Source organism: Ambystoma mexicanum, chromosome 3q (assembly GCF_040938575.1).
Source record: "Ambystoma mexicanum isolate Mex_15411 chromosome 3q, UKY_AmexF1_1, whole genome shotgun sequence".
Lineage (NCBI taxonomy): Eukaryota > Metazoa > Chordata > Amphibia > Caudata > Ambystomatidae > Ambystoma > Ambystoma mexicanum.
Genome location: NC_090926.1, coordinates 399,514,109 through 399,537,854, shown reverse-complemented (window position 1 = coordinate 399,537,854; position 23,746 = coordinate 399,514,109). Strand labels below are relative to the sequence as shown.

At 48.1% G+C, this 23,746-nt stretch overlaps 1 protein-coding gene across 2 annotated transcripts in view; it reads right to left on the bottom strand.

Moving 5' to 3' along the window:
* Positions 1–23,746, bottom strand: part of RNF130 (ring finger protein 130) — a 1,130,799-nt gene that overhangs the window by 222,705 nt on the left and 884,348 nt on the right. For both annotated transcript variants that reach the window (XM_069654089.1, XM_069654090.1), the window contains exon 6: positions 14,732–14,828. In XM_069654089.1, the coding sequence (XP_069510190.1) occupies positions 14,732–14,828 (97 nt within the window). The remainder of the gene's footprint in view (positions 1–14,731; positions 14,829–23,746) is intronic.

Sequence of the window (23,746 nt, the reverse complement as noted above, 5' to 3'; positions counted from 1 at the left end):
GTTGCTAGGGGTAGAACATGCATGACACTCAGATGGATTGCTGGGGTAGGAAATGTAGTGCACGTAAATGGTTTGTGAGGGATAGGAAATGTGTTAGATTTGGACAGTTTGTCAGGATAGGAAATGTTTTACACTTCGATGGATTGCTCGGGGTAGGAAATGCGTCACGCTCAGATGGGTTGTTGGGGGTAGGAAACATATTACGCTTCGATTATTGGGATGGATAGCAAATGTGTTACACTTAAATTAATTGTTGGGGCAGAAAACGACTCATCCCCAGTGGTATTTGGGGGCAGGAAGTGTGTTACACCTTGGTGGATTGCTGGGGGTAGGAAATGTACTACACTTAGAAAGTTTGCCAGGGATAGGAAAGGTGTCTCACCTAGAAGGATAATTTGCGGATGGGAATGGTTTTAACACTTGGATATATCTTGCAGTGGGAAACAATGCACCAGGATGGCTTCTTTTGGGGGGTAAGGAACGACATTGCACTTTGAAGGGTGCACATATAGGCCAACATGCTTGCTGCACCTAGAGCAAACAGTACAAATTATATCTACTGCACAAGCTTGGCACTTAGAAGAGATTGGTAAAACAGAAGGTAATTTTATCCTACCTTTACTCTCAAGATCTATGCTGGTAACTTGCATTGAACCTAACAATCCTAGATCAGCACTGGCATCCGGATACCACAGTTAGATGGTTGCTAACAGCATTTATAGAACTTGAAAGATATTTCAGTAAGACTTTCAAAGCATCCTGATTATGACGTCTTCAGAATGATATTTCCTTGATCCCATGGTAGCCTACCTGTCACGCCTAGAAGAGGGACCAGGACACCTGTCATTTTGCACGTAGAAGACATGAGGATAGGCTCTCCTTAGTGCCTAGATGACTATGTAGGTAGCTGGCTTTTTGTCCCCAGAGAAGATCTGAGGACACAGCAACATCAAAGATAAGCTCCATCAGAGCCGCAGGTACGTATAAACGCACCACTTCGGTGGATAACTGCCGCAGGCACAGCTATCCATCCACCCACATTAGAATGCAGATGCAACCTACGACAAAATTCGGTCTAGCTGGACACAACTTTTTAAAGCCCTAGTCACTCCAGACTTGCCTCAACACCTCTGCCATTGCAATACAGCGACAACCTACGACAATTCTGGTTTAGCTGGACACATAACGAGTCTCTTGCACTCACCCACAATTGTGACCTCCCTCAGCACCCACCCACATGCCTGATCTCTTGGGTTGCTTAACAGAGCATAGCCAGCACAGCCAATTGCTAATCTTGGCCATATACACACACACATTCTAAACCTCTATGAGAATTTCCCATACTCTGGAATGTGGTCCACAATGGCGTTCCCACCATAAGCAGGTTGGTACTATAACAATGGTAAAAGCATCTATATAAATGACACTTACACTATCTTTCTTATTGTGAAACTCACGGACTAATCCCTTGGGATCTGTCATCCAGGTGGCCAGGACATGGCCATCGCTTTTGGATCCAGTTCCTGGGGGTGGACCAGTGCAGGAGGATCACCTGGATAAGGGGTCTCTGGGGAGTGGGACACCCCGATGGAGAGATGCAGTATCCCCTTCCCGATTATACCCTCACCCCATGCCATGTGTTATTTGACTTTACCCCCCCCCTTTCCTACACGAACACGACTACAGGGATTGCGCGCTCCGGGAGAAGACAGAGTTACACTCAGCCCTTCCGTGCAGCATGTCCCAACATCAGAGTCATGCAGAGTGACTCAATGAACCTTAACAACTCACAACTGATTCCTGTTACCTTTCCCAGCACAGATAAAAGGCAGAGCATGAGAGCACACTCTGAGCAGTAGGGCAGCGAGTGAGGCGAGGATCGAATCAGAGCCAGAGAAGGAGAAAGCTATTCAAGGCCACAGCTGAATTAAGGAAGCCAAACGAAAATTCACAGGGAGAAACCAAGCGGAGAAGTACCCTTGATCTGTTTGACAAACGATCACTGGGCTGCTGAAGACTCAGACACAGCTCATGTGTGGCAAAGAAGAAAGGCCTTCAGATCCTGCAAGGTGCCTCCGAGATACCAGGAGCCCTCCTCCCTAACTGGACGAGCCGGGGGAGAAGTGCAGCTGCCGTGGTATCGCTCTCGACTTCACGATCAAAGCCGCGAGCCGAACCTTGCATACAGCTGGTGAGTTGAAGGCAACTGTGTGAACCGGACTGCGTATGAGCGAAGGTTGCGGGTGCAACAAAGTGCCATGTAAGGCGTTTGATAAAAGGCGCGAGTAAAAGGAGAAAGATGATAAATGTTTTCTTTGAACTTTTAAGAAGTGAACGTTTGATACTAAGTAGCCTCTGCTTTTAGTCCGGCACCACGTGGATGCCCAGTTGAAAGATCTCTGCCGGAAAGTATCTTGCGAACTGAACCTTTCAGATTGGATTGAACTTTGTGATATAATTGAACTTTTGAGATCGGATGAAAAAGAACAAAGTGGTCAGGCAAGGGTAACAGTCAAATTCCTTGCCCAGTCGAAAGTCTTCAGTTCTGTTCTATGGAAGTTTATGTCAGGTCTGAGCCCGATCGAGGGGGACCTAACGTGAGCAAAAAGGAACGGAATCCGAGCCCGGCTGAGGGAGATTCCATTGTGAAACAGAAAGGGAGGAAACGGTCTGAGCCCGGCTGAGGGTGACCGAAAGGAGTGAATTTTATTATTTTCGTTGTGTTGATCCAGGCACTGTGGAAGAACAAGACTTGATAAAGTATATAAAGACGCTATGCTGAAAGACTCTGATGTTTCCCAAAGACTGTGCCTCCTGCCAGAGAAGTCAATATGCTCCAAGTGCCATATTGTTCCACCATGTCCCGTGCTGAAACGTGGTGGTGGGGAAGCTATAGTTCAGCAATCCTGAAATCCCACACCATATGGACCTTTTGTTTATCTTACAGTGTTTCCTTTTTATATTGCAACATCCCACACCCTTTTGTTCTTTACATTAAGGTTTGGCAATAGGTTTTTTTGTATAGGCCTTTTTTATATGACAAGACATGACTAGGACAGTGTTTTATTTTGTTTTGATGGTCGTAACTTGCTCCCATCAGTAGAACATAGGTTTAGATAGGCGTTTTCCCAACCCAATAATAGTTCAATAAACATCCTTGAACTGCATCATTTGTGTCTGTCATACTTGTGATACCATGCCTTCCTTACATTATGCTATTTGTTTTTGTTTAGCACTCCAACATAAACAAACTAGCTTCTTAGGGCTGATTCCAGTCGAGCATGGACTGGTGTGGACAAAACCTATTTAGTGACCAACCTGATCTTCATCTGGTTGTTACTGAAGGACACATTCTTGGCAACACTAGGAATAACAATCACCAGAAAATACCAAGGTTCTGCAGCCTGGAAGGAAAGTGTTCTTCCGTCCATCCAAGATAATCACATTTCAGGGGCACTGAGCAGCATAAATGATAAGGAATATGGCTGCGGACACAGAATATATGGTTTGGATAAAAAGAAATCTAAGTTCATGTATTAAATAAAACTGACCAGGGTTACCTTTCTTCTCACTTGAAGGCAGTTTTTTGTTTACCAGGAGAGTTGAACAGGTTGGGAAGTTGCCAGTTTTGAACAGGTTAGTCTTGCGAAAGGCCTCGGTCCTGTCGAGATAGAATTTCAAAGTTCTTCTAGACAGTGGTGCGGCTTCTCAGCGTCTTCCTTGGGATTTGGAAAGAAAGTGGGGAGCACAATCTCTTTGTTAATGTGGAAAGAGGAGACCACTTTTGGTAGGAATTTGGGGTGCGTGCGGAGCACGACCTTGGCCCGATGAAAGATAGTGTAGGGTTCTGAAGCCACCAGAGCCTGAATCTCGCTAACTGTGAGCTGAAGTAAGCCCCACTAGCAGTACTGTATCGAGCGTGAACAATTTGATGTCCACTGTGGCCATGGGCTCGAAAGGTTTGTGTGCAAGGTTGCTAGGAATAACATTAAGATCCCAGACTGGGTGCAGGCATCTAACAGGCGGGTAAAGTCTTGTCAACCCCAGTCAATGCCTCTTCACCACTGGATTAGCCAACGAAAAAATGAACCTGTCCGAGTTCCTGTATGTGCCAATGGCGCTAGGCATGTTCTGCAGGTGTCTACCTGGACCCCTGACCTGGCTAAGTATGCTGAAAAAAGCAACACCTGATCCAGAGCGCAGGATAGTGGATCCACTCCTTTTTCCTTGGACTAGAAGCAGAACCTGGTCCATTTGCACTGGTACTTCTTTAGAGGAGCCTGGACCCTGGCTCGATGGATGATCTATAGATTGTCTTGGGACAGCTGGAGATGTCGCAGAGTCACCTGCTCAGGTACCAGGCTGCTAGGGCAAGCCTCTCCGGGCAAAGGTGAATCACTGCCCCCATCCCTGCTGCACCAGGAGCAGGCCCTCCCCGAGCGGGAGAGGGACTTCTGGTTGGGCTGATAGCTGCCACAGGTCTGAGAATCAAGTCCTGGCCAGCCACTACAGCGATTTGAGGATGAGACGCAGCCGCCGGGATTGTCTGATCTTGCAAACAACCTTGTGGATGAGCAGGGTAGGAGGAAAAGTGTACACCCACATTCCATCCCAGGGGATCTGGAGTGTGTCCCTGAGGGAGCCGTGCCCCTCTACTGCCAAGAGGCGAACTGCTGACAAGTGCCGTTGCTTTCTGTCGCAAACAGGTCTATGATAGGGTGAACCCACCTGCTGACAATCTCGTGAAGGACTCCTGTTTTTAGCTGCCATTCATAATTGTCAGAGCCCCTCTGACTGAGTCTGTCCGCCTCGAGGTTCGATTCTCCCGGCAGATGGACTGCTGAGATCCAGATGTCCTGCTCGATTGCCCACTCCAAGATGCTGAGAACCATTCTGCATGAGAGGGGGGGGGGGTCTGGTGCCCCCTGCTTGTTTACGTAATACATGCAGGTAGAGTTGCCGTCCGAATGCAAACCGTACTGCTCATGATTAAGGGCAGGAATGCCTTGAGTGTGAGCCAATTGGTTATTATTTCCAGCCAAGTGATGTGGCTTTACAGGTTGGTCCTGGACCAGAGATCATGTACTGAGTGAGCCCTGTGAGAAACATGAAGGTGTCTCACTCACTAGTCCCCTGGGATCTGTTTTTCAGGTGCCCAGGACACATCCATCGCTATTGGATCCAGTTCCAGTGGGTGGACCACTGTGGGAGGATCACCTGGATGAGGGGTCTTCAGGGAGTGGAAGTGGGACACTGACGGGTGAGATGCGGTATCCCCAGTCTCATAACACCTTTTCCCCATCATACCCCCCCGTAGGATATTCAAACCCTCTACCCCCCGGTCCCCACTTTTCTGACAAACACTTTCGCACACTGTGAAAGAAGACGGACAAACACCAGAGCGGTTTACCTGACATGTCCCAACACAAGGGTCAGGCAGAGTCGGGCAATTGCCGACAACTATACACACCTAACTGCCCTTTCCCTTCCCCATAGGGAGAAAAGGCGGAGCACGAGAGCAAGGCCGAACGAATGAGCAATGCAGCCATTCGAGGACGGCAGTTGAAACAGAGGAGAAATAATACTCCCTCAAATACTGCGACGAGGAAGAGGAGGAAGGAGTCAATGTGGAATGAAAGAAACATCAGACTAAACCTGCGGACTAGTTGTCATAATAGCAATCAGCTGTGTGGGGCATTCAAACCTGATGAACATCTTCAATGGAAGAGGGCAGAAGAGAGCTGCAGAGCAGGTGAAGCAGGAAGCGTGACCAACAGCAGGAGACCAACTGGGTATCTGCATGAACAGGGAAGCCTTCCCCGAGACAGAACTTTGCCGCAGTTACACGTTACACTGGTGAGTCAGCCCAGAGAAGTTGGTGGTCCCGGCACATGTCAGCAAACATATGAACAATTCACCTAAGCAGGTCCCTCAGGATCTCGCACAGCCGTCCAGAAGAGGCTTAACACACTTCAGTACCAATAGCTATGCAGTTCTCAGCAAACCGACTGCATTCTCAAACCCAGAACGACAGCCTGGACCCCAACACTGGCCAGGTATCCATCTCCAGTCAGACTCAGTGCATGCCAGAAGCTGGGTCCTATCCTTCCCAGCAGGAGATCATCACAGCCTCACCTATAAGCAATCACCAGCCCCAGCGCCACTTCCACACTCACTGTGCCAGCCATGCATGCTCTACAATCGAGCGCGTTACTCCAGTATATGCTCCAGCGCCGATCCATGTTGCCGCGGCAGCCCCTCATTCTTCCTCTGTTGCCCTGCTTTCCGCGCCTGGATCCAGGACCTATAAATCAAGCACTAGCCGCTCCTCATAGCACCATGCATGATCCACAGCTCTGGCAGGCCTCCGGGCATTGCAGCTGCCACCTGGGCTCGGCCTTGTGTGCGTTGCCTGCCGTGCCGCCTACAAAATCAGCGCAAACCGTGCCAAAAGAATCTGGGACTGCACGGAGGCAGGGTCTCCCCCTCCCACGTAGTACGGAGCTAGATGCTGTCTGCAGGTAGGATTGTTCTAAAGGATCAGATTAATCCTGGCTCTGTTCCCAGCCTCCACTGGAATGGGTTCATGGAAGCTAAAAGTGCCGGTGCTTCTGTGAAAACTCTGCTGTCTGGCGCATTGCACCCGGCAGGTCAGACCTGCTGGGCATAACGGCCCCCACCCACATAGTCGTAATGTGGCGGTCCAGAAAGGGTGCTGGTACGGTGCAACTGACACCCTTATTTCCAGACCGCCACACTTAGAATGAGGCCCTTTATCTCTGACCCAAAGTGACCTCAATGTTTGCAGTTTTCCTCACACTTCATGTGCCCTGTGCTCTCTTGGTTTCTCCTTTCTGCCCGTACACATGCAGTACCACAAACCCCTGTAATCTTAATATAGTTCACTCAGAGAACGGAAAATGACACTTTTCAAGCACAAGACAAACCACTAATGTTTTCAGGACAGAGCCAACAAACATGCAACATATTTTGTTTAGGGTGAAAAATGGTGGTGGACAGGTGATGGAAAAATAACACTGGGGATATTTTCAGAGAGTGACCAGGGAGGATGTCCAACTCCAGCTGCAGAAAAATCAATACAGAGACGTCAACAAACCCACAAGACAGCGAAGCAATCCAGGCAGTTCGCTATGCCCTAATGGCAGAGATTCTTCCTCCCACCCCTTTCGTTCACTGATAGCATGCTACTCTATACCTTCCTGCTGCCACAGAATCTCTCTTAGCCAATGGGATGCTACATTCTGCTCTGTGAAACACTGAGGAATCCTCACTGCATCTCTTATCCTTCCTGTACCTTATCTCACCAACCATCTCTTTAAGAACGTCCTGCGGGGTTTTTACCAACATTATGAAATCTATGTTATGGAGCTGCCTCAACACCAGCTTAGTGGGGTGTCCTTTATGGCCTGTTGCTCTGTGAGGGGGATTTGAGGATTGTTGGGAGACACTGGGGTAGACTTCTAGAAGAAACAACCAGAAATTCTGGCCTCTGACTGAACGCTTGACGGACAGCACCTAAGAAAGTTAGAATAAGGTTTAAGATCTCATGCTGCCAACAAACACACTACAGAAAGTGAAATGGGTTGCGTGGTTTTCATATCCTGGCATCTTTTCATCTGAGCCAAATAGTTCAGACCTTTGTGAAGTTACCGTAGCACTACACGTGGGTAGCAATTGGAGTCCTAATCAGCTTAATTCCATCATATGCCATTCCTCAATCCTTGTTGCTCGCAGCGTACAAGGTGTCAACACATATACATATGCGAGAGATGAGTTTGACCATGGCAAAGGTAAAAACTTAAAATGGGTGCCGTTTACAGAGGCCAGTAGTAGACGTATAGGGTGGAAGGCTATGTTGTGCCTTTTCCTGCCCTGCTTTGATATGTAATGCCCTGCATGTCTTGTCCTGTGACCCTCAATAACATGCTCAATATTCTACTTTCCACCTCCTTATGTAACACACAACACACATGCAGGTGAACGCCTGCTGGTGTCCGGACTGCACACACTAACGCCATCGGAATTCTATGCAAACCTCAAGCCTTGCTCTCGCAGCAGGCCTAGTCAGTAGCAAACCACACAGAATGCCGACACTTGGGGCTCACTCCTGGATACACACTACCAGCACACAGAAAACAAGTTATTCCAGTCTTCAATCATCAACACTGCAGGTCTTTTCATCTTGCCTCTCCCAAGAGCCACCAAAATGGCAGAAGATCTGAAGATCATGCCACTGTAGTAAGAGCCCGGGTGAATTCTCAGTTAGATTATTGCAACAGGGTATTTATTGGCAGGTATGCTGCATAAATATCTGCATTGGTTGCAGAGGGCACAAAATGCAGCGGTCAGACAGATCTTTGGAGTTGGTAAATCCTCCCCACTCTCAGCACTACGCCATTACTTTCATTGGTTGGCAGTGGGGGACAGAATCGATTTTAAGATTCTGTGACTGATCTATGAATGCCTTAACAATCTGGCTCAATCATACCTGGTGGAAAACAGTGATCAGATACCAGCCCTCCTGGGAACTGAGATCAGTGGATACATTGCTATTGGTGGAGCCGCCGTCTTCTTGTGTCTCCAGGAGACAGAGGATTTGCAGTGTATAGGCCCAGATTATGGAACAATCTTGATGGGAAAAAATTATCACTTTTTCAGTTTCGTAAAGCTCTCAAAACCTATCTTTTAAAATAAATTAGGCTGAAAGTATGAGAAGTGGGTAGAAGAACAAGTTACTTTCTTACCTGGTAACGTTCTTTCGATGGGATGTTCCTCTGACGTATTCCACATCTCTGACAGTAATGTCCACAGCTGTGCTGCTTGGGAAAAAATGTTGGCGTCTGCGTCCTGCGTCGATGACGTCGATACGCTGTCCCTCGAGGGCCTCCGTCGAGCGCCGACGTCACCGGATGTTATATGTAGGACGCACGACGCCTGTAGCCTCAGTTATCGTTTTTTCCCAGAACGTGTGGCACCAATCTTCTGCCAGTATGACTACAGAAAGCCTTGCGGAAACGTAAGCTGCGATTGCATAAGAAATTCTGTAGAGGGGCAGGCTGGGAGGGATCGATGTGGAATACGTCAGAGGAACATCCCATCAAAAGAATGTTACCAGGTAAGAAAGTAACTTGTTCTTCGAGGGGATTGTGTCCTCCGACGTATTCCACATCTCTGACAGACTCCCAAAGAAGTACCAACGTATGTAGGTGGGGAAAGAATTTAGAATTTTAGAATGCCCAATCAAATTGCTGAATAGAGGACCGCCTTACCAAAGGCCAAATCTTGCCCATGGATGGAATCCAGGGAATAGTGTCTTACAAAAGTATGGACAGAGGCCCATGTGACTGCTCCACAGATATTACGAATGGGAACACCCCTCTGCAGAACAGTGGAGGCAGCCACACCCATAGTGGAATGAGCCTGTAAGCCTACTGGAGGGTCCTTTCCCGCCAAACGGTAGCATTCAGAGATTTTCAAAATTATCCATCTGGACAAGGTCTTCTTAGAAACAGCTTGACCTAAACGACTTCCAGGGTATCCAACAAAGAGCTGATCGTCCACTCTGTCCCGGGACATCCTTGAGATATAGAAACTCAAAGCCCTCCTAGGATCCAACCTATGGAGCCTCTCCTTTTCCTTACCAGGATGCAGAGGAGGATAAAACGTCGGAAGAATGACCTTCTGGCTCAAATGAAATTCCGACACAACCATCGGAAGAAAAGAAGGATGAATCCTAAGGACAACCCTGTCCTTATGGAACACCGTAAAAGGTGGCTTGGCGTAAAGTGCCTGCAACTCACTCACTCTGCGAGCAGAAGTAACCGCAACTAAAAATACAGTCGTAAAGGTCAATAGTCTCAACAGACAAGAATGTAAGGGCTCAAACGGAGCACCCGTTAGGAATTTTAGAACCAAGTTCAAATCCTATCCCGGCACCTGGAAAGGTGACGGTGGAAACAAATTAGTTAGCCCTTTTAGAAACTGAGAAATCAAAGGAATGTTAAAATAAGAACACTCCTCAGACGAGCGCTTAAATATGGACAGCGCCACCAAGTACCCCTTAATGGTACCCACTTGCAGGACCTTGTGGGCTAATGAAAGCAAAAAAGACAGAACCACAGGAATTGAACATTGAAAAGGATCCACGTTCTGTACCCTGCACCAGTCGCAGAACTTTCTACAATGGCAACGGTACAGGGATTTTGTTGCGGGTCTTCTGGCCGAAAGCAACACTTCCATCACGTCTTCGGGGAGGTCCCAATCCTTATACCTCAACCTTTCAGATACCAAGCATGAAGGCTGAGGGACTTGACCTCGGGATGGAGAACTCGACCCCCCTAACGTGAGAGCAGATCGTCTCGGTAGGGAAGACAGCGTGGAGGGCAGATGGACATGTCGAGAAGGTCCGGGTACCACGCTCTCCTGGCCCATGCCGGGGCAATGAGGATCATTCGGGAACCGAACCTCTGTAACCTCCACAACACTTGCGGAATGACGGGGACTGGAAGAAACGCGTACAGCAGTGAGAAGGAGCACTCCGCTATGAACGCGTCCCCTAAGGCTCCTCTTAGAGGAAATTCCCGCAAGCAGAATCTTTCGCACTTCCGGTTGACACTGGTGGCGAAGAGATCCACTTGTGGGATCCCCCAAAGAGCGAAGATCTCCAAAAGAACTTCCTGAGCCTACTCCCACTCGTCAGAGACCGTGCTCTGCCTGCTCAGAGCATCTGCTGCCGCATTTTTGTCTCTGGCCAGATGAACTGCCAAGATCGAAATTGCCTGCTGGATGGCCTAGAACCAGAGCTGCATCGCCTCTCTGCACAGTAAGAGTGACCCTGCCCCCCCCTTTTTGTTGAGGTAGTGCATTGTCACTGTATTGTCCATCATAATCAGGACATTTTCCCCCGCACAAACAGCAGAAAAGCCTTCAGGGTTAGCCTGACAGCCCGCAGCTCTAACAGACTGATGTGGAGTCTGGAATCCGACGGAGACCAACGACCGCTGACTGTCAACTCGTTGGCATGAGCTCCCCATCCCGTGAGGGATGCGTCCGTCACAAACGTCACCTCCGGCCAGAGTAGCCGAAATGGTGCTCCCTTCATCAGATTGCCTTCGACAGCCCAACCCAGAGGATCCTGAGCGACCGAGGGTGGCACCTGAACGGGATCCGACATCCTGCCTGAGAACTGCGACCACTTTATCTTGAGAGCCCACTGCAGAGATCTCATCCGCAGCCTGGCCTCTGGCACCAAGAGAATGCAGGATGCCATGAGGCCGAGCAACCTCAAGAACTCGAACGCCGGGAGACTCTGGGCATGTTGAAACTTGTCCACCATCCGCAGAATGCGATGAGCCCTCACCTGAGGAGGCGAACACTGTGGACGTGTCGAGCACTGCTCCGATGTACTGGAGCCGCTGGGTAGGTGTCAAGTGAGACTTCTTTAAGTTGAGGGAGAAGCCCAGCTTGTGAAGGGAGTGGCAGGTGACAGACAGATGATCCAGGACTTGCTCAGGAGAGCGCGCCCTGATCAACCAATCATCCAATCATCCAGGTAGGGGTAGACGTGAATCCCCTCTTTCCTGAGATACGCTGCCACCACCACCATCAGCTTGGTGAAGACCCTCGGGGCAGAGGTCAATCCAAAGGGCAGGACCCAAAACTGAAAATGCGAGTCGCCAACCGCGAACCTCAGGTACTTCCTGTGCTTGGGATGAATCGGCACATGAAAGTGAAAAGGCGGAGGTTTACGTACTGCAGCGCTCAACCATGCAAAACCTGCGCATCACGATGCTCGCCGCCATCGACCGGCTCACACAGTCTGCCACGTCCAGACCCGACTGAACAGATTCACACATGGCATCCTTGCCATCCCGGACGAGGGCAAGAAAACCATCCCGTTCCTCCCCTTCGGGAATATGTTCAGCCGCCAACACAGAGTGTGAGTGAATCTTGCCAAGGCACAAACGGAGTTGGCTGCCTTTAAAGCCATACCCCCAAATGAAAATACTTTCTTCGCCCAACCATCAAAGCGCTTGTCGTCCCTATCCAGAGGGATGGTAGGGTACGCAGCCTGCTTCGCTGGGGCCGTAGCTGCCTGCACCACCAAACTCTCTGGAGTGGGGTGCGTAGACAAGTAGCAGGGGTCACCACGGGCTGGATGGTATTTTTTCGGTAGCGACTTATTCACTGCCGGGAGACACTCTGGAGCAGTCCAAGCCACCGCCACCCTTCTTTGTAAAGCCATACGAAATGGCAGCACCGGGTCAGTGGGTGGACCTTGGTCCAATATATCTGTCAGGTCATCCTGCAGAAAATCCACAGGTGGAGCAGACCACCCCAAGTACTCAGTCACCCTCGACATGAGACACCTGTACGAGGACTCAGCATGTGTACCAGGCTCAGGCTTGCCAAACTCAACCTCCGGAGAGGTGTCCAGACCACTGGCATCATGTAAGGATTGACGCAGGTCTTCCATCTGGCTATGACCAGACAACAGGTCATCAGGTACCTCAGTAGGCACAAGCCCCTCCTCATCCGACCCTTCTTCCACCTCTGAGATGTAATCCAAAGGCTGGAATAAATCCCTGGATGAGGGAACAGAAAAAGGCTCAAAAATAGGCCTTACTGACTTAGAAAGAGCCTTCCTCTGAGCTTCCACTGTCCTCCGGGGTACCTCCGGTAAATTCTCTTCAAAAGGCGTTGTGGGCGCTGATGGATTCGGCGTCGACGTCGACCGAGGCGCCGACGACTTCAACAACGGCTTCGAGGCCGGAGCCCCGAGCGTGTCCTTCGACGGCCTTGGCGTCGACGACTTCCTCAGAGCTGGAGCCTCGAGAGAGTCCCTCGACGGACATGGCACAGATGCCTTCTTAGAAGGCCTCACAGGCTCTGACGGTCTCGAGGGTGTCAAGGACCGGGACCTGGACCTGGCACGGCTATTGCGATCAACATTTTCCGATTGGGACCTCGACGGCTCCCGATGATCGCGCCGACCGCCCGAGCCTGAAGGCGTGCGAGCGGTGGCCCTATCTCGGTCCTTGCCGGCTTCCCTCGAAGGCGTGGACGGAATGGTGCCCTGCGATTCGAAAATTGCCATCATCTCCTTGCGGAATGCGTCCCATTCCGGCAGTGATGAATGCTTGTTGGGACAAGCAACCCGCCGTATGGCGGAGTCCTCGGACGAGGACGGGGAAGGCGACCGGTGACGGTGCTTCCGCGAATGCCTAGAAGAGGCAGAAGAATGGCGGGAACCACTCAGAGAACGAGACCCCCTGGACTTGCGCCAATGCGGAGAGTCGCCCCTTGAATCGTCGGTTGAAAGCCCAGCGGATTTTGACTTACGGGGTTTGGAAACCCTACCTACAGACAACTTCTTCTTCCGCTCCCGCAAGGCCTTCGACGTCAAGGACTGGCATTCATCGCAGTCGTCGGTGGCGTGGCTCTCACCGAGGCACCAGAGGCAGACGTCGTGCGGGTCCGTAAGGGACATTTTGGAACCGCAGTCTCAGCACTTCTTGAAGCCCGACTTCGGGGTAGAAGAAGACGAAGACATAATTCTCAAGTACAAGTTAGAAGAATTGATTCGAAGGAGAAGAACCGAGGCGCGCCGAGATTCCGAAGCGAACATGTTTGCGGAAAAAACGGAACTGAGGCTAAGGGCGTCGTGCGTCCTACTTATAACATCCGGTGACGTCGGCGCTCGACAGAAGCCCTCGAGGGACAGCATATCGACGTCATCGACACAGGATGCAGACGCCAAAATATTTTGCGAAGCAGCACAGCTGTGGACATTACTGTCAGAGATGTGGAATACGTCAGAGGACACAATCCCCTCGAAATGCTCATGTCTCTTAGATTAGCAAACTGGGTCTTTTTCAGTATCAACTGCGCCTAGATGTGGTTAAATTCATTCAGTGTGCTATACAAATACTCCTATACAATCCAAGATGCCCTACAAAAGACCACTTCAAGTGTCCGGAGGACATCATTCTTGCACCAACCTTGTTTCAGCCTCGAGCATCACTGTGAGGCGGGCAGCTTTCGCCTTTTTATCAGTCGCTGTAAAGAGTAGGCAGGGTTTGAAATTCAGCATTTAGACAGGGCCCTGCCAGATGCCATGAACAGAAGCAGACTCACCCCATCCTCTGGCAGATGTTTCGCTACTCGTGCATCTAACAGGAGTATATTTTTCAGTTTTTAGGATTGTGCTGGATCAGTCAGAGTGGAAAAACAGTTCTGTTGTTTTAAAGGTACATCCAACATGTTACTGAGTGCTAAATGTTACACACAGAGAGCTGCAATGGGTTGGGAACTTCTGACCTGTAGGGTACAAGTATATAATGGCACTGGGCACTTTAGAGAACTCCAAGCTATTTGACAGGGACTGAAACCTGCATTGACCTACATTAAAGTATAAATTGTAAAAAAATCTAAGTAAATGTTTTTTACTGATGTGATATGGCATTTAAGGCTGCTTTTATGGATTCTCCCATACATGTCAAGTGCATTTTTAAAAAGATTGAAAAATTAACCATTCGTTACATAGGTTTTAGCTCTTTAGAAGGTTCCTTTGGTTGCACCAGACAATTCTCAGGCTCTATCCCAAAAATAGTTTCTCGAATTTTGGGAACACCTGATTTGCCAACATTCTTCGTCGTTCAGTTTCGAGCAACACCGATAACATCAAGGCGAACAGAAACAGTCAACCTACCACGATTCCCAAGGCCTTCAGGATGTTCAGCTTACACATGGGGCACGTGCAGTGCTCGCTGAGCCACGGGTCCACGCAAACTTTGTGAAAAACATGCCTGGAAGAGATGAAAGAGTGCAGAGGCTTAGCTGGAAGGCCTGTGTCATCGAGTCCTCCTCGGGGTCACCACTTCAAAAGGCAGTGCCCAGAGATGCTTTGTGTGTGCCAACAAATCTGAGCCCCACAATACAAATAAACCCACTGCTCTTTCATTGCCGTTCACCTTTTCTTTATTGTTTGTGAGCTGCAGGATGACGCACTCTGCAAAAGGGCGCATCAGGGAACAAACAATAAATTGCTCGGCCAGGGTACAACAGGGCGGTTAGCAAGGATAGCGGTTTTACGGGTGAGATCAGCAATGGGCATACACAGTGTTGGTGGTGTACGGCGTTCATTCATCGCACGTTTATTTCTCGCGGAGTGTTTTGCCGAAAGATTTTGGCCGAGAAAAACTCATCGAAAAATAGGGGGTGGCAGGGGCTTATGGGCATATAACGAGTAGGGGGTGGGACGAGAGTGAATAAATACAGGGATATGAGTGGCATTTCCCACCCACCAAATAATTTTAAAAAACAATAACTTTTAGGCCAAAATATTTCGGCAAAAACTCTGCAGGGAAAAAAACGGCGATGAATGAGAATAGACTCTTTGTTGGGTAGCTACTGAATAATGGGGTTTCGTTTCCAACAAAAATAACGTACACATAAAGCAAAACTAATAGCGGAGGCATAATTGAGAGTGACCGGTTGATTGGGTGTGGTGAGACATGGGCACCATGATGTTACATAAAGCAGGGACAAAGGTTAGGTACCAGGCACAGATAAACAATGAAAGCCTGGTGCCAATCATATACATCTTTATAGAGCATTAACGTTGTGTCAGGGTAGCAAGGTCGGGGGCTGATGTCAATTTGTGGGGCGTGTTGTGCGTGGGAGAGTCTCCTTCACTGGCCACTAAGTGAAGCCAGAGTCTGAAGCGTTTCAGTGGAAGCACAAGGTGGGGCGGGCGGGGGAGTTTGGGGGAGCAGAAAGGTTAAGGTGGGAAGAAGATCTTTGGAAGGAGAGTACAGAGTGATTCAGTGAGCAAGGTACCGGGTGCAAAACAATGCATAGCTTTGCAGACGTATAGTAGGATTTGAGAGCCATTGAGCATGGTGGTGGCGGGGGATGTTCGAGGTAGGGTGCGGAGGGGCGTGTAGAGAACTTGAGGACTTTGTTGAGGGGAATCAGTAGAGGGACAGGCCGACGAGGAGTAGGCTTGAGGAATAGTCAGTCATGTTTTCTGAGTTCAAGAGTTGAGATGAGTGTTTTGAGAGTGTGGTGTGTAAGATGGTTGTCGATTTTCTTAATGTTGAGGAGGTAGAATTGCACAACCATGGGAGTAGCCATAACTAAATGTTGGCATCGAAGGTTGCTGTTAAAGAGGACTCAACGATTGTGAGCAGAAGGAGTGAGGCTATTCCCTGGGGCTCGTGGCGTGTGGGCTAGTTTTGGAAGCAGGGAGAAGAAGGATTTTTGTTTTGGAGTTGAACATCAGGCAGCACAGAGCCAGCCAGTGGCAGATGGCTGTGAGGCAGCTGGTGGTGCAATATTTCAAGGCAAAAGGAGGGAAAGGAAGAGATGTTCTGGGAGTCATCAGCAAATAGGTGGTAGTGCAAGCTAAAGGATATTAGTTTGTTCAAGGATGTGGATCTTTGGGGACACCCAGTGGAAGGAGTCTGGGGAGGCAGTGTTTGGGTTCCATGAGATGGGGACGGAATGGTTAAAGAGTTAAGAGGCCACCCAGTCCTTGAAGCTGAGTGAGGAGAGGGTTTGAAGGAGTGAGGAATGTCCACAGTATCAACGGATGCAAAGAGATTAGGTAGGATTAAAACAAAGGAGTTGTGACAATGATGAGTAGAGGTTAGAAAGATGGATACTTGCGTGAGTGCAGTTTTGGTGGAGTTTTTGCTCTGAAACCCTGACTCTAGGGGATCATCGAGTACGTTTTCTACAAGGTAGCTGGTGATGCGGTCGAAGAAAACTTGCTCCAGGACTTTTGAGTGGCGAGATAGAAGGGAGACAGGTCTGCAGAATGGGTAATTGTAAGCATCAGCAGTGGGTTTCTTAATTTTGGGGATGGTAGTGGCTATTTTATAGAGGTCAGAGGAGGTAACAGGCACGAGTCTTTAATTGTTTGTGGTGCCAAGGGGTCAAATGGGTGCAGGAAGAATAAGCTGAGTGTAGGATGGGTAAGCATTTTGTGGGGTAGGTAAAGAAGTGGGATTGTGAAGAGGGTGTGGAAGTGCTGAGGGGTTGAGAAAAGGGAGAGGGCGAGCAAGAGAAGATATGGATAGTATGTTGCATATCTTTGGGATTTTAGACGAGAAGTAGGAGGCAAAGCCATCAGCTGAGAGAGGAGGAAAATTAGTGTTTTGCATAGCTTGATTGGGCATGGAAAATGTGTGGGGATAAGTACACACAGAGGATATAGGGTTGGTGCAGTAGGGTGGTTTGGGAGAGTAAAATGCAGTCTTGGGGGCCACGGAACAGGGTAGTTGAGAAATCTTCTTTACCAGCAATGTAAGTGGAGATGCATGAATGTCTTTAGTTGCTGGATCACTGGGGAGATTCATGGTTGAGGGCGGGGTCAAGTGGAGGTAAATGAGCAAGCAGGATAGTCAAAGGCGGTGGAAAGTGCATTGTTGAATTTGGTGAAGGAGAAAGAGTTTGCAGTGAGAAGGCATGGTGCAGAGGTTGGAGGATAGGAAGATGAGGTCCAGGGAGCTCACACAGTTGAGAGCCAGAAGTTTGTTTAGGCTGAAAAGACAGTGGTCAGTGAGGGTGGAGTCACATAGCATAGGGTACATTATGACCACAGGGAGCTCCTTAAGGTGGTACTCGAAAAGTAGGACTAGTTCAAAGAAAAATAGGCTAGGGATGCCAGGTGGGTGATAGAGGAGGAAGCTAATGTGAGGGGTGAGGGTGCAGAGTTGGGCTGAGAAATGTTTGAAGGACACACCCACGCCAGCAGCCGCCTCCAGTAGCTGCCTCGAGGAGAGGGCAGGAGCCCCTCCTCGCACACTTCATACCTGATCCGTGGCGATCCAGCAGCAACTCATGCTACGAGTATCGCCCTCCACATGGAACAGATGATCCTTGATGTGCCTTCCACGTGGTAAGGCTCCACTACCTGGTCCACACGCTGACCAACCTGCTGATTGTGCATTTCTAGGGCCATACCCCAGCAGGCAATGCACGCTTCTATTGCCTGACTTTCAGTGCCTGACCCTCTGATGCCGGGCGCAGCGTGGCGCCAAAGCAAGGCTGCTACCTCGTTGCTCGGCAACTAGCCGAAACATCTACTGCCCACATCCGCCATACACGAAGGCCATACAAAGGTCCTGTTCACCACTGAACGCCATCAGCCACGGACTGGCTTAGACCCATACAAGTGAGTACATCACAGTTCTCGCTGACACGCAAGTGTCTTCACAACTAAGGAGGGCAGTATTCAGATGAGCATTTTGCCAGATGAAAACTCACTGCACCTTCCACACCATGACACTAGAACTTTCGTCATTGCTCGGCCAACCGCGCATTACACACTAAAACAGCAGTGAATTCCTGCTTGGATGTCACTGGCTTCTCGGAGATGTAATCTATTGAACCACACACCCAACCTCTTAGTTAAATGCATTTCTGCCTAAACCTTGGAATGTGGCATGCTGCCTAGTGTGAACTATTGCTAGCCACTGCATTTTATACTTGCATTCTGGTATTAGCCACTGCATTAGTAAGCCCTGCTACTGCCACCTTTTCTAGCACACAGGTGCTCAGTTGCTTTTAGATTGCTGTAAAGTGTTTAGTAAGCCCTGCTACTGCCACCTTTTCTAGCACACATGTGCTCAGTTGCATTTAGATTGCTGTAAAGTGTTTAGTAAGCCCTGCTACTGCCACCTTTTCTAGCACACAGGTGCTCAGTTGCATTTAGATTGCTGTAAATAGTTTAGTAAGCCCTGCTACGGCCACCTTTTCTAGCACATAGGTGCATAGTTGCATTTAGATTGTTGTATAGTGTTTAGTAAGCCCTGCTACTGCCACCTTTTCCAGCACACAGGTGCTCAGTTGCATTTAGATTGCTGTAAATTGTTTAGTAAACCCTGCTACTGCCACCTTTTCTAGCACATAGGTGCATAGTTGCATTTAGATTGCTGTAAAGTGTTTAGTAAGCCCTGCTACTGCCACCTTTTCTAGCACATAGGTGCATAGTTGCATTCAGAATGTTAGGAATGCGTCGAGTAAGCCCTGCCATTGCTATTGCAGCCTAGAACATAACTGCTTAGTTCACTTAGCTCATTGGAAACGTGTTAAGAAAACCTTCCTGTCACTGCCTAGATCTGTACCTCTAGCTCTCCCAATTACGCACTAGCAGCCCTCTGCGCTACTACTCGCCCAGACCCTCTCCACAGGTGTAACCTTCCAGTTACCCTACGGTTAGCCAGCACCCAGCCCTCCTCACCTAACTAAACTATGCCAGATTGGTTATTACTCATAATGGTGCCCTTTGTGCTGTACCACATGATACACCCTGCACAGGCTCCCACTTTATTATCCATAATAATGCCCTCTCTAGAGTAGCATGCCTCCGGCACCACCCCATTCCCTGTCCCACGCCCTTCTTGCCTCCCACCAAAATGTTTTCCCAACAGCCCCACCTGATTAACGGTCAAACATACCACTTAGGGACCCAAAAGCCACAAAAAGCCACTACACATTACTCTTCTACCACTAATAAATTACCTAAAACGACTACTCCGGTCCTTAGCTCACTTAGACGCACCAGACTTAGATCACAGACCTTCGCCACTATCTGTTCTCCAATAAGGGACCCCCCCAAAGTCAAGCAAACAAAACAAACACCTTTACTTGGATTCATAAGAACCCAAAGACTCAGATCCCGACTCATAAACCATCCTAGCACAAGTGTCTCTACCACCTCTGCCATTATAGGAAGCATACCTCCACTAGAGACCCAATCTAAACCACCCAAAAGGATCACCACAACCAAACAACAATCCATTATCATAGGGACCACCAACACACACCCATCTCCTCGAGTCCAAGAGCCATCCCCTCCTATACACCTCAAAGGAGCCCTCATCAATGCACGGTCTATACCTGCTCATGCCACAGAAATACATGACTATATGTCTGAGCAACAACTTGACCTACTTATAGTGACAGAAACCTGGCTTCACCAAGCCTCCGGACCTTCCCTCTCTATTGCCATTCCTCCAGACTACACCATCCTTAGCACGGACAGAATGAAATCACTAGGTGGTGGAGTAGCTATTATTGCTAAAACCCATCTCAAAATAAGAACCTGCCCTATCGAGAACCCGGACGGTTATGAAGTCCTACTAGCTAAACTAGCCACGAACCATAAGACTACTATAAACATAATAACCATCTATAGAGCACCTAACGCCAAATCTCAGCCAGAATTAGATATACCACTGTTGTTAACGCCACTTATAAAACCTAACACAAAATGTCTAGTCCTAGGGGACCTGAATCTAGGTTTTAATGATACCCAAGACCACAAAGCAGAAGCACTACACAATGCGCTCAAAGACATGGCATTCACACAACTCGTGAACGCCCCTACCCATACAAAAGGGAGAACTTTAGACTGGATACTACCGCTCAACACCATAGTATCCATAGACTCCATTAACCCGGTACCCTGGTCAGATCATCACGGTATAAATTTCACTATTTTGGCCAATGAACCAGACCTACCTAAAACTATCATTGAGGAATCCTACATAACCAGTAACATCCGTAAACTTACAGCAGAAAACCTCAACCCATTATTAGCCATCTCCCTCAACAACAAAAAGATGAATACTGAAAATCTCTGTGCCCTGGCCGACATTTATCATAATTGTCTCACCAGCACAATTGACACCTTAGCTCCTTGTGTTAACAAAACAAAACGCAAAGACAAAAATCTTCTTTCTGGTTTAATGAGGAATTAGTCTCCCTTAGAAGGATTAAAAGATCACTCGAACACCGGCTAACTAAAACCCATACCTCAGAAGCCATGGAAGCATTCAACTCCGCAAACAAAATTTACAAATCATCTATCATTGCCCATAAAGCAGATGCCTTCAATACCAGAATCAGCAATGCATCCTCTGATAGTAAAGAACTATTCACCATATTCAAAGAGTTGGAGAATATGATCCCCATAATCAACCCAGTCCAACCAAGCAAAGAATGGTGTACCACCATCCAAGATGCCCTGGCATCAAAAATCAAGCTATTACAAAATAAAATCATTTCCAAAAGAAATCTGACAAGCACACCATGTCTAACCAAATCACTATGCACATAGAAGATGCCACCCATCTCTTCAACTTCACACCAGTCTCCCATGATGTAGTACTTAGTACTATATCCAAACTCAAAGCTTCAAACTGCAAAGGAGACAACTTTCTGGCGCACTTAATTAAATTATGTGCCCCTACCCTCAGACCTATAATTACCAATTTTGTGAATGCCTCTTTCCACACCAATCAGGACCCAGTCAGCATCAAAGCGGCATGGGTCACCCCCCTACTGAAAAAGCCCACCTTAGACCCATTAGTGCCCACGAACTACCGGCCTATAACGACTGTCCCCTTTATACTTAAAATCATTGATAAAATAGCCTACAACCAAATACAAACCCACCTCGAACATAACAGCCTATTAGGAGCTAGACAATCTGGTTTTAGGCCTAACCACAGTACGGAGACAGCCCTCTTGGATTTGAAAATCTAATGGGTATCTCAATCAGAGACTCAGGCAAATTAGCCACCCTACTGCTACTGGACCTATCAGCAGCATTCGACTTGGTAAACCACGATAAATTATGTGACATTCTAAAAAAAAGATTTTAACTTTTCCAACAGCGCCACCCAGTGGATCAAATCCTTTTTAACGGACCGCACATCCAGAGTTGCCATCGGAAATCATGCAGCGGACCCTATAGTAGTACCCATAGGAGTCCCCCAGGGATCCTGCCTCTCCCCCACCCTCTATAATGCATACACTAAACTCCTATTCTCGGCTCTTGACGATATGGGTGTCATCTACACCAACTTTGCAGATGACACCCAGATCCTCATCCCCATTACAGGTGACTACACCCAAGACACCTACACCATCAATAAAGTATACTCAATAATTCAAAATTGGATGGCTCTAAACAGCCTCTGCCTCAACGATGAGAAGACAGAGGTCCTCATCATGGGCCCCCAAAAAAAGAATAAGCACCCTCCATTCTGACTACTCCCATATCAACATTGACGGCACACTGATCCCAGTATTCAAACAAGTCAAAACACTTGGTGTTTATATAGATGCTAACCTCTCTATGCACAAACAAATAGCAGCCCTCTGCTCGTCCACAGCCTACACAGCAAAACTCATTGCACTCATTTTCTCACCCCTACAAATTGCATTACCTTGGCTAGAGCCCCGATCCTAACGAAATTGGATTACTGCAACATCCTCTTCCTAGGAACCTCTAAAACTAACTTGAACAAAATTCAATTACTACAGAACAAAGCCCTTAGAGCGGCGCTAGGCATCAAGAAATCCGAACATATATCTAGCATCAGAAGAGAAAATCATTGGCTGCCAATTGAAGCAAGAATCATTTTCAAAACACTTAGCATCGTCCATAAATGCATCACCAACAAAGCACCTAGCTACCTCAACAACATTATCAAAAAAAACTTTTCCTGCAGGACACTTAGATCCAGTAAACTGGCCCTCTTGGAAGTTCCTCAATACAAATACAGTAGAGCAGGAGGAAGTAGCTTCAAAGTCCTAGCCCCATCGCACTGGAACACACTACCCCTTAGCATCAAAAACGAGGACTCCCTACTAAAATTCAAAAAAGCGCTGAAAACTTGGCTATTCAACAAATATTAACCATAACTAGTCCTACTCTACCTCAGTACTAGAACGCTTCAGGTTTACCTCCCTTCGTTGAACCGAAACATTAAATCCAGCACCCATGGTCCACATGTATCTCCAGGGGGCACTCTCAGACCCGCAACTAGTGTTTTAAACGAACTGTGACCTGCTACTTAGACCCTTTGTAGTATATGAAACTTGATTTATGACTTTATCTGTAACTTAGTACAAATGTTGATTTATTTGTCTGTAACTGTAACACTGTATAAAAATGTGAGAATTTATCTGCAATTTCGCCGTGATACCCTCGGGTCTGGGCGAGTAACAAATGTAATAAATAAATAAATAAATAAGGACAAAGGGGTAAAGTCAGAAGAGGAAGGGGGCAGCTGGTGTGCCCATCCTTATTATAAGGCTAACACCATCCCCTTTTTTAGACAGTCAAGATGGTGTTAAAGCCAGTATGGTGGTCAGCAAGCGTTGCAGTTTCATGGGAGGGATACAGGTTTCGGTGAAGCCAATGCATAATGTTTGGGGAGATGGTGATTGGGTCAAAGTGGTTGGTGATGAAAGGAGTTTTATAGCAGATGGATTGGGGTTTTCAGAGTCCAAGAGTGAGCTCAGAAGGGGGACTAGGGAGGAGGAGGTAGTTGGAGGTAGAGGGAAGGTGAGTAGGGTAAATGAGGCTGGGGTTGATGGCGCATAAGAAAGAGAAGCAGTATGGGTATTGTGTGGGTGATAGGAGGATTGTGAGAACAGAAGAGGGAGTCATGAGGAGGAGAAGAGAGGCATAGAACAAAGGTGTTGGCAGAGACAGAGAAAGAGACAGCTGAGGAGGAGGATTAGGACTTGTAGGAGTATGATTATGTGAGGGGCCAGATGCAGGGTATGGAAAGAGTACTCTGGTATGGGTCAGAGGAAATACAGGGAGTAGTGTTGTTCACCCTAGAGATCAGTCAGTGGGAGCCAGTAGCAACAAAGACACATTGCAGGTTTAAATAGGCCAGTAGCGACCAGTACACAA